This window comes from Somniosus microcephalus, chromosome 8 (genome assembly GCF_052327205.1).
Source record: "Somniosus microcephalus isolate GS21.2 chromosome 8, FLI_Smic_1.0, whole genome shotgun sequence".
Classification (NCBI taxonomy): Eukaryota; Metazoa; Chordata; class Chondrichthyes; order Squaliformes; family Somniosidae; genus Somniosus; species Somniosus microcephalus.
Genome location: NC_140994.1, coordinates 111,630,969 through 111,642,971, shown reverse-complemented (window position 1 = coordinate 111,642,971; position 12,003 = coordinate 111,630,969). Strand labels below are relative to the sequence as shown.

At 47.6% G+C, this 12,003-nt stretch overlaps 1 protein-coding gene across 1 annotated transcript in view; it reads right to left on the bottom strand.

The window, feature by feature from the left end:
* LOC147113750 (A-type potassium channel modulatory protein KCNIP1-like) overlaps positions 1 to 11,361 on the bottom strand; it is a 42,709-nt gene extending 31,348 nt beyond the window's left edge. Inside the window, exon 1 of the mRNA XM_085995062.1 lies at positions 10,996 to 11,361. Within this exon, the coding sequence (XP_085851188.1) occupies positions 10,996 to 11,058 (63 nt within the window). The 5' untranslated portion in view covers positions 11,059 to 11,361. The remainder of the gene's footprint in view (positions 1 to 10,995) is intronic.
* Between the last annotated feature and the right edge of the window lie 642 nt (positions 11,362 to 12,003).

The following is a 12,003-nucleotide window of genomic DNA, read 5'->3' as shown; positions in this document are numbered from 1 at the left end:
TGACCACACCTGTATATAAACCCTGAGTAGTGATCTTTACAATTAGTTCTAGAGTAACACTCATTCTGTAAACACCTGTTTAATCGTTCCCTGCAGTCTTGTTGTCTAATTATTGAAGGACACAACATCAAGATACACGGATCTAATATTGGCGACGAGCAGATTCGAACCTACCTGCAACTCTGCATCACCTCCCAGGGATTCGCTCCTGGAGAACAGTGGAAGGAGGTCGAGTCCAGAAGCATGGGCGTCGACCACGGGCAACCGCCCAATCATCCAACGGAGATTTGAGCATCGCAGGGGAGGCTGTTGAGAGCCAGGCTTGGCTTTCCAGTCACGGTGGTCCAGCGAAACGGGCTGGCAACAGGTACTGCGCAGACCCTTCCCGGACAGCGGCGGCTAGAGCCGACCAAGCGGCACAGAAAAAGGCCGAGCAGCGTCGACAGGGGAGAGAGAGAGGGTAGAGCGCACAGGGCGCAGCTGGTGTTCAGGACCGAGCGGCGTCAACGGGGGAGAGAGGCGAGAGAGAGCATAGCGCAGCCGGTGTTCAAGGGCCGAGCAGCGTCAACGGGGGAGAGAGACGTGCAGGAAAACGCGCAGAGCGCAGCCAGTGTTCAAGGGCCGAGCAGCGTCAACGGGGGAGAGAGGCGCGCAGGAAAACGCGAGGCGCTGACATTGCCACGAGGACCGCAGAGAGCGGCATTGGCAGCAGCGCACGAAACCCACAGGGCGTCGCCATTTGCCACGAGGACCGCCGAGAGCGGCGTTGGCAGCAGCGCGGGAGACGCCATTTTAAGCCGCTGCAGGGAAGAAAGGAAAGCGCGGGAGACGCCATTTTAAGCCAGTCTAACCACACCCAAAAATGCTGAAGAGTGGCAGTATCACAGCGTTCGACAATGAAGTCGAAGATTGGACGAAATATGTCGAACGCATAGAAGTATACTGCAAGGCAAATGAAGTGCCAGGTGACAAGAAAGCGCTGGTATTGTTGAATTCAATGGGTGCAAAAACGTATGGCTTACTACAAAACCTAGTAATCGCAGAGAAGCCAGTAGAAAAGGATTTTGAAAACATAGTGTCAATCCTACAGGACCACTTGAACCCCACACCGCTGCTGACAGCAGAAAGATTTAAGTTTCACAAAAGGAACCAGCATAAAGATGAAAGTGATGCTGAGTATTTAAAGGAACTGCGCAAGCTATCGAAACACTGCCAGCTTGGAACGGGACTAGCAGATACTTTAAGGAACAAGTTTGTGTGTGGGCTTCAAAGTGAAGGAACCCAGAAACGGCTTCTATCAGAAAAGGATCTTACGCTGGACAATGCTTTCAGCATTGCAGTATCACACGAAGCAGCAGCACGGGGCGCGGCAGGGATACAACGGAGACCGCAAGAATATGGCACAAATGAAATGTCATACGGAACAGTGAAGTGCTATCACTGCGGCAGAACAACACACGACCATAATGATTGCTGGTTCAAGGACAAAGTGTGCAGACAGTGTGGAAAAGTAGGACACATAGCAAGAGTCTGCAGGTCAGGAAAGAAAACCAGCAGCAAGAAATCTCCACAGGAGAAGTACAAGAAGGTACATAAGGTGACGGAGAGTAGTGCAGACGAACAGAAAAGTGATACAGACTCCAGAAGCAAGGAGCTGGGATGTCTGAAACTACATAATGTGATCAAAATGGAGGATCACCAAACTATCTGGGTCACGCTCAAGATAGCAGGAGTCCAAGTGAAAATGGAATTGGACACAGGATCAGCCCTAACAGTCATAAACCGAAGGGACTACAAGCAGCTATTCTCATATATACCCTTGAGAGATACAAAGATTGTCTTGAAGACGTACACGTGGCAAAAAGTCTACCCCAAAGGAAAAATAAGGGTGAACGTTATATATAACGGCAAGGAAACACCAAAAATGGACCTATATATATTGCCAGATGGAGGATCACCACAACTAGGACGTGAATGGATCCGGAAGATACAGCTAGATTGGCATTCCATACAAGCAGTGACTGTAGATGCCAAAAAGGATGACGACGTCACACCTGGACAACTGTCAAAAATGCTAACTGATGCATAAGAAGTGTTCCAGCAGGGACTCGGAACAATAAAAGGCATAACAGCGATATGAAGATATTTTCGCCTCGATATCTGGAGGGAAACGCATCACTAAGATTGATCTGGCCCAGGCGGACCTGCAAATGGAGGTAGTAGAAGCCTTGAAACAGTACCTCATGATCAACACTCATAAAGGTCTCTACCAATACAACCGGCTGGTGTTCGGGGTAGCATCAGCTCCGGCTATTTGGCAAAGGGCAATGGAACAAGTCCTGCAAGGGATTCCAGGGACCCAGTGTTATTTGGACGACATCCTGGTCACGGGCAAAAATGACAGTGATCACCTCGCCAACCTGGAGCAGGTGCTCACTAGATTGAAGGAATATGGGCTCCGAGCTAATCACCACAAATGCGAGTTTTTCCAGAAGCAGATCTCGTATTGTGGCCATGTTATTGATAAAGAGGGGTTACATAAGTCCCCTGAAAAGATTGAGGCAGTCGTCAAGGCTCCAGCACCGGAAAATGTGTCAGAACTAAGGTCGTTCCTCGGGCTGGTGAACTACTACCATAAGTTCTTGCCACATTTGTCTACAGTACTGCAGCCACTGAACACCCTACTGCAAACGGGGGCACCATGGAAGTGGAGTGACGAATGTAAATGAGCTTTCCAGACGAGCAAAGCATTAATCACATCAAAAGAGGTGTTGGCTCATTTCAACCCAGCACTACCAATTCGGTTGGCGTGTGATGCATCACCCTATGGCATTGGAGCGGTGCTGTCGCACAAATTCCCGGACGGCTCGGAGAGGCCAGTAGCCTTTGCGTCTCGGTCACTAACCTCAGCCAAGCGTAACTATGCCCAGATTGACAGGGAGGCCTTCAGCCTAGTGTGGGGAGTGAAAAAGTTCAATCACTATCTGCACGGGCAGAAGTTCACCTTGCTGACTGACCACCAGCCACTTGTCTCCATGATTAATCCAAAGAAGGGCATTCCGGTGATGACTGCGCATTTGGCTACAAATTTGGTCCCTTTTTCTAGGGGCGCACCAATATGAAATCGAGTATAAGGGCACGAAACAGCATGGAAACGCTGATGGGCTATCACGCCTGCCACTGACTACTGGAAGCACCAGCAGTGGATCCTGTCAAAATATTCCGTTCGACTATAATTGAATGCTTGCCTGTAACTAACGCTGGTATAGAGAAGGAGACCCAAAATGACCCGACACTGTCTCGGGTATATGATTTGACGGTGAAGGGATGGCCAGCACATGGCGACTCACTGTTGCCAGCATTCTCATCCAGAAGAGAACAGCTGTCAGTATGCCAGGGGACCTTGATGTGTGGATCCCAAGTGGTAATTCAACCCAAGTTAAGGGAGAGAGTGCTCAATGAGCTTCACGAAGGTCATCTTGGAGGGGTGAAAATGAAAAGCTTTGCTAGGGCTTATGTGTGGTGGCCAGGGATCGATCAGCAAATCGAGGATCTGACAAAGAGCTGCTCAGGATGCCAGAAGGTCCAAAATGCACCACTACATGCCCCTCTACACCCATGGGAGTGGCCCTCATCTCCATTGCAATGGGTGCATATTGATTTTGCTGGTCCATTCATGGACTCAATGTTTTTAATAGCCGGGGATGCGCACTCGAAATGGCCTGACGTCATCAAAATGTCCTCCACCACCACGGAGAAAACTATTGCAGTCCTATGGACCATTTTTGCCAGGAACGGCTTGCCAGAGCAGATTTGCTCTGATAACGGACCACAGTTTGTGTCCGAAGAGTTTCGAAGATTTATGAAAAGGAATGGGGTAAGGCATTACACATCCGTCCCGTATCATCCAGCCACAAATGGATTGGCTGAAAGGTTCGTACAAACCTTTAAAAAAGCAGTAAGGGCCATGTGCGATGATGACATTCCACTGCTGCATAAGGTGGACAATTTCCTGTTAGCCTACAGAAATGCGACACATGCAGTCACCAACCAGGCCCCGGCCATGATGCTCTTTAACCGAAGGTTGAGATCTCGTCTGGATTTGCTCAGACCAAATGGAAGAAGAGATGTTGAGCATAAGCAATTCCAGCACATCAATGAGAAGCCGACAAGGAGCTTCAATGTAAGGCAACCAGTCTTGGCCCACGACTACCGAACAGAGAAATGGCAACCAGGAACGATATGCACATGGCAGGGGCCACTAATGTACACAGTGGATGTTGGGGAGAACATTGTGAGACCCCATGCTGACCAGATCCTAGAGTCACATGAACGAGTCAACCCCATGTCTCGCCCATACGTACCTGGTGATGAACCCAACGTACAGGTAGCATCTATCCCAGAAACAGTAGCATCGGAAGTGGATGAAGCAACCGACGACAGGGGGCCAGAATCGCCTCCGCACCAAGAGCAAGACACTCGGGAAAGGCGCTCTCCAGAAAGGATCAGGAAGCCTCCCCAAAGACTGAATTTATAAATAGACTATTTTCAGTTAATGTTGCATGTTAAAAGTGTTAATTGTAATTAGTTGTTATTTAATTGTTAAATGAGTGTTATGGTACTGTTAATCTAAAAGGGGAGGAATTGTAATGTATGTACCTTAAAGGGGAGAACTACTTTTTACAGCTCCTGTATACTGTAGTACCGGCTGTGACCACGCCTTTATATAAACCGAGTAGTGATCTGTACAATTAGTTCTAGAGTAACCCTCATTCAGTAAACACCTGTTTAATCGTTCCCTGCAGTCTTGTTGTCTAATTATTGAAGGACACAACATCAAGATACACGGATCTAACAGTACTGATGTTAATCCAGCTCCCTCACACTGTCACTAAATAACTCCTCCCCACAGTGCCCTGTGTTATTTACTATATCTCTACTGATCTTAATACAGCTCCCTCACACTGTCAGTCAGTAAGCCCTCTCCCCCAGTGCCCTGTGTCAATGACTGTATCTGTTCTGATCTTAATCCAGCTCCCTGACACTGTCATTCAGCAACCCTACCCCCAGCACCCTGTGTCACTGAAAGTATCTGTACTGATGTGTAATTTATGTACCTTTAAGGGGAGATCTACTTTTTACAGCTCCTGTATACTGTAGTACCGGCAGTGACCACACCTGTATATAAACCCTGAGTAGTGATTTGTACATTTAGTTCTAGAGTAACCCTCATTCAGTAAACACCTGCTGATCGTTCCCTGCAGTCTCTTGTCTAAATATTGAAGGACACAACATCAAGATACATGGATCTAACATTGGCGACGAGCAGATTCAAACCTACCTGCAACTCTGCATCACCTCCCAGGGATTCGCTCCTGGAGAACAGTGGAAGAAGGCCGAGTCCACAAGCCCGGGCGTCGACCACGGGAAACCCCCCAGTCATCCAGTGGAGATTTGAGCATTGCAGGGGAGGCTGTTGAGAGCCAGGCTTGGCTTTCTAGTCATGGTGGTCCAGCGAAACGGGCTGGCAACAGGTACTGCGCAGACCCTTCCCGGGCAGCGGTGGCTAGAGCCGACCGATGGCACAGAAAAAGGCCGAGCAGTTTCGACAGGGGAGGGAGAGAGGGTAGAGCGCACAGGGCGCAGCCGGTGTTCAGGACCGAGCGGCATCAACGAGAGAGAGCAGAGCGCAGCCGGTGTTCAAGGGCCGAGCAGCGTCAACGGGGGAGAGAGGCGCGCAGGAAAACACGCAGAGCACAGCTGGTGTTCAAGGGCCGAGCAGCGTCAATGGGGGAGAGAGGCGCGCAGGAAAATGCGCAGAGCACAGCCGGTGTTCAAGGGCCGAGCAGCGTCAGCGGGGAAGAAAGGAAAGTGCGGGAGACGCCATTTTAAGCCGCTGCAGGGAAGAAAGGAAAGCGCGGGAGACGCCATTATAAGCCAGCCTAACCACACCCAAAAATGCCGAAGAGTGGCAGTATCACAGCGTTCGACAATGAAGTCAAAGATTGGACGACATATGTCGAACGCATAGAAGTATACTGCAAGGCGAATGAAGTGCCAGATGACAAGAAAGCGCTGGTATTGTTGAATTCAATGGGTGCAAAAACGTATGGCTTACTACGAAAGCTAGTAACCCCAGAGAAGCCAGTAGAAAAGGATTTTGAAAACATAGTGTCAATCCTACAGGACCACTTAAACCCCACACCGCTGCTGATAGCAGAAAGATTTAAGTTTCACAAAAGGAACCAGCATAAAGATGAAAGTAATGCTGAGTATTTAACGGAACTGCGCAAGCTATTGAAACACTGCCAGTTTGGAACGGGACTAGCAGATACTTTAAGGGACAAGTTTGTGTGTGGGCTTCAAAGTGAAGGAACACAGAAACGGCTTCTATCAGAAAAGGATCTTACGCTGGACATGGCTTTCAGCATTGCAGTATCACACGAAGCAGCAGCATGGGGCGCGGCAGAGATACAATGGAGACCGCAAGAATATGGCACAAATGAAATGTCATACGGAACAGTGAAGTGCTATCGCTGCGGCAGAACAACACACGACCATAATGATTGCTGGTTCAAGGACAAAGTGTGCAGACAGTAGGAAAAGTAGGACACATAGCAAGAGTCTGCAGGTCGGGAAAGAAAACCAGCAGCAAGAAATCTCCACAGGAGAAGTACAAGAAGGTACATAAGGTGACGGAGAGTAGTGCAGATGAACAGAAAAGTGATACAGACTCTGGAAGCAAGGAGATGGGTTGTCTGAAACTACATAATGTGATCAAAATGGAGGATCACCAAACTATCTGGGTCACGCTCAAGATAGCAGGAGTCCAAGTGAAAATGGAATTGGACACAGGATCATCACTAACAGTCATAAATCGAAGGGACTACAAGCGGCTATTCTCACATATACCCTTGAGAGATACAGAGATTGCCTTGAAGACGTACACGGGGCAAAAAGTCTACCCCAAAGGAAAAATAAGGATGAACGTTATATATAACGGCAAGGAAACACCAAAAATGGACCTATATGTATTGCCAGATGGAGGACCACCACTATTAGGACGTGAATGGATCCGGAAGATACTGCTAGATTGGCATTCCATACAAGCACTGACTGTAGATGCCAAAAAGGATGACGACATCACACCTGGACAACTGTCAAAAATGCTAACTGACGCACAAGAAGTGTTCCAGCAAGGACTCGGAACATTTAAAGGCATAATAGCGATGATCAAAATAGAGGAAAATGCAAGCCCAAAGTTTTTTTTTTTTTTTTTTTTTAAGGCCAGACCGGTACCTTATGCGATCCGCCCAGCCGTCGAAGCAGAGCTGGAAGGTTTGGAACATTCAGGAGTACTGTCCAAAGTGGACTGGAGCGAGTGGGCTACACCCATCATTCCTGTAATGAAGAGGTCGTTGAGTAATACGCCTGGGGAACCAAAGAAGGTTTGCATCTGTGGGGACTTTAAGGTGACAGTGAACCCAGTCCTTCACACTGTACAATATCCGCTTCCGCGGATTGAAGATATTTTCACCTCGCTATCTGGAGGGAAACGCTTCACTAAGATTGATCTGGCCCAGGCGTACCTGCAAATGGAGGTAGAAGAAGCCTCGAAACAGTACCTCACGATCAACACTCATAAAGGTCTATACCAATACAACCGGCTGGTGTTCGGGGTAGCATTAGCTCCGGCTATTTGGCAAAGGGCAATGGATCAAGTCCTGCAAGGGATGCCAGGGACCCAGTGTTATTTGGACGATATACTGGCCATGGTATAAAATGACAGTGATCACCTCGCCAACCTGTAGCAGGTGCTCACTAGATTGAAGGAATATGGGCTCCGAGGTAATCGCCACAAATGCGAGTTTTTCCAGAAGCAGATCTCGTATTGTGGCCATGTCATTGATGAAGAGGGGTTACATAAGTCCCCTGAAAAGATTGAGGCATTTGTCAAGGCTCCAGCACCGGAAAATGTGTCACAACTGAGGTCGTTCCTCGGGCTGGTGAACTACTACCATAAGTTCTTGCCACATTTGTCTACAGTACTACAGCCACTGAACACCCTACTGCAAACGGGGGTACCATGGAAGTGGAGTGACGAATGTAAATGAGCTTTCCAGACGAGCAAAGCATTGATCACATCAAAAGAGGTGTTGGCTCATTTCAACCCAGCACTACCAATTCGGTTGGCGTGTGATGCATCACCCTATGGCATTGGAGCGGTGCTGTCGCACAAATTCCCGGACGGCTCGGAGAGGCCAGTAGCCTTTGCGTCTCGGTCACTAACCTCAGCCAAGCGTAACTATGCCCAGATTGACAGGGAGGCCTTCAGCCTAGTGCGGGGAGTGAAAAAGTTCAATCACTATCTGCACGGGCAGAAGTTCACCTTGCTGACTGACCACCAGCCACTTGTCTCCATCTTTAATCCAAAGAAGGGCATTCCGGTGATGACTGCGCATTTGGCTACAAATTTGGTCCCTTTTTCTAGGGGCGCACCAATATGAAATCGAGTATAAGGGCATGAAACAGCATGGAAACGCTGATGGGCTATCACGCCTGCCACTGACTACTGGAAGCACCAGCAGTGGATCCTGTCAAAATATTCCGTTCGACTATAATTGAATGCTTGCCTGTAACTAACGCTGGTATAGAGAAGGAGACCCGAAATGACCCGACACTTTCTCGGGTATATGATTTGACGGTTAAGGGATGGCCAGCACATGGCGACTCACTGTTGCCAGCATTCTCATCCAGAAGAGAACAGCTGTCAGTATGCCAGGGGACCTTGATGTGTGGATCCCAAGTGGTAATTCAACCCAAGTTAAGGGAGAGAGTGCTCAATGAGCTTCACGAAGGTCATCTTGGAGGGGTGAAAATGAAAAGCTTTGCTAGGGCTTATGTGTGGTGGCCAGGGATCGATCAGCAAATCGAGGACCTGACAAAGAGCTGCTCAGGATGCCAGAAGGTCCAAAATGCACCACCACATGCCCCTCTGCACCCATGGGAGTGGCCCTCATCTCCATTGCAACGGGTGCATATTGATTTTGCTGGTCCATTCATGGACTCAATGTTTTTAATAGCCGTGGATGCGCACTCGAAATGGCCTGACGTCATCAAAATGTCCTCCACCACCACGGAGAAAACTATTGCAGTCCTACGGACCATTTTTGCCAGAAACGGCTTGCCAGAGCAGATTTGCTCTGATAACGGACCACAGTTTGTGTCCAAAGAGTTTCGAAGATTTATGAAAAGGAATGGGGTAAGGCATTACACATCCGTCCCGTATCATCCAGCCACAAATGGATTGGCTGAAAGGTTCGTACAAACCTTTAAAAAAGAAGTAAGAGCCATGTGCGATGATGGCATTCCACTGCTGCATAAGGTGGACAATTTCCTGTTAGCCTACAGAAATGCGACACATGCAATCACCAACCAGGCCCCGGCCATGATGCTCTTTAACCGAAGGTTGAGATCTCGTCTGGATTTGCTCAGACCAAATGTACAAAGAGATGTTGAGAATAAGCAATTCCAGCACATCAATGAGAAGCCGACAAGGAGCTTCAATGTAAGGCAACCAGTCTTGGCCCACGACTACCGAACAGAGAAATGGCAACCAGGAACGATATGCACATGGCAGGGGCCACTAATGTACACAGTGGATGTTGGGGAGAACATTGTGAGACCCCATGCTGACCAGATCCTAGAGTCACATGAACGAGTCAACCCCATGTCTCGCCCATACGTACCTGGTGATGAACCCAACGTACAGGTAGCATCTATCCCAGAAACAGTAGCATCGGAAGTGGATGAAGCAACCGACGACAGGGGGCCAGAATTGCCTCCGCACCAAGAGCAAGACACTCGGGAAAGGCGCTCTCCAGAAAGGATCAGGAAGCCTCCCCAAAGACTGAATTTATAAATAGACTATTTTCAGTTAATGTTGCATGTTAAAAGTGTTAATTGTAATTAGTTGTTATTTAATTGTTAAATGAGTGTTATGGTACTGTTAATCTAAAAGGGGAGGAATTGTAATGTATGTACCTTTAAGGGGAGAACTACTTTTTACAGCTCCTGTATACTGTAGTACTGGCAGTGACCACACCTGTATATAAACCCTGAGTAGTGATTTGTACAGTTAGTTCTAGAATAACCCTCATTCAGTAAACACCTGTTGATCGTTCCCTGCAGTCTCTTGTCTAATTATTGAAGGACACAACATCAAGATACACGGATCTAACATGATGTTAATCCAGCTCCCTCAATGTCACTAAATAACTCCTGCCCCAGCGCCCTGTGTTACTGACTATATCTCAACTGATGATAATCCAGCTCCCTCACAATGTCACTCAGTATCCCCTATCCCACAACATCCTGTGTTACTGAGTGTATCTCTACTGATGTTAATCCAGCTCCCTCACATTGTCACTCAGTAACATACTATCCCACAGCGTCCTGTGTTACTGAGTGTATCTCTAATGATGATAATACAGCTCCCTCACACAGTCACTCAGTAATCCCTCTCCCCAGCGCCCTGTGTCACTCACAGTATCTGTGCTCATGTTAATCCAGGTCCCTCACACTGTCACTCAGGCACTTATCTCTCCAGCGACCTGTGTTGCTGTTTTTGGCTCTACTGATGTTAATCCAGCTCCCTCACACTGTCAATCAGTAACCACTCTGCCCCAGCGCCCTGTTTTATTGACTGTATCTCTAATGATGATAATCCAGCTCCCTCACACTGTCACTCAGGAACCCTCCCCCAGCGCACTGTGTTACCTATGGTATCTGTACTGCTGTTAATCCAGCTACATCACACTGTTCACCTCAATAACTTGTCACAACATGGGCTCATAGTTGGACCCAGAGTATAGGATTCAATATTAAGCAACGATTTAATCACAAATATTATTAAAAGGTTGGTATGAATAGATTTCTGGAATCATGTGCAGTTTTTATTCATTCTTAGGCTGCTTTCACTGGAACAGGTTTTACCTCGAATTTGATAGATCCATTGTGGGCGCTGTCGAAAGCATTAAAGAGGTAATGAGCATACATGCTGGCATCTGGAAAAGTAGAGAAGAAAAGAAATAACTCACTACAGTCTGTCACTGCTTTCTATAGTAACTAACTACAGTCTGTAACTGCTCTATAATAACTCACTATGGTCTGTCACTGCTCTCTATATTAACTCACTACAGTGTGTAACTGCTCAATAATGGCCCAGAAATTCAGGTTGGGGGCTTCCCATGGGTGCAAGCCCCCGACCTACGCTTACCTAGCGCGCCGGCAGTTGACCTCTTGGCCTGCGTGGAATTCCTCTCCGAGGCCTGTCCCAGAGGCCGGCGCGCTATGCTGGCGTGTCCCAGGGGCGTAGTTAGTGCGAAGTATCCCCTGGGATCACATGAGCAACAGGCAGCCAATCGGAGCAGGGAATGCTCCATTCATAAGTCTTGACAGATAGAGCTGTCAAAACGTATAAATGCTGAGGCTGTACAACTGTACTTTACCTTCAAATAAATTTTTAAAAAAAATCACACTTTGTAAATAAACTATAAATGACATTAAATAACTATTTTAAACAAAAACTTAAATTTTTGAAAAAAAATTACATAAAATAACAGGGCTAAAAATAAACTTATCTTGCTTTAAAATATTTAAAAGTAAAAATCCTGTGGAAAAAGTGTTTTAATTTTAAATAATTGACCACTTACCTTTGAAAATGAAGTCCTTATGGCTGCTTTTTACATTTCTAAAATGTACAGACTTACCCGCACGTTAAAACCTGAAAAAAAAAGGAAGTTCAACGCGCACGCGCAGACTCCCATGCGCACGCGTTCGACCTCTGAACCCCTTGGTTCAGAGGATCGGAAGTGCCGGTTTTCCGCGCATGCAAGATTCCGGCACTTCCATCGGGTCCACGCGTGAGTACGCCGTCCGTGCTCACGCGTTGGGACACGAATTTCTGGACCAATAACTCACTACTGTACCGTGTGTAACTGC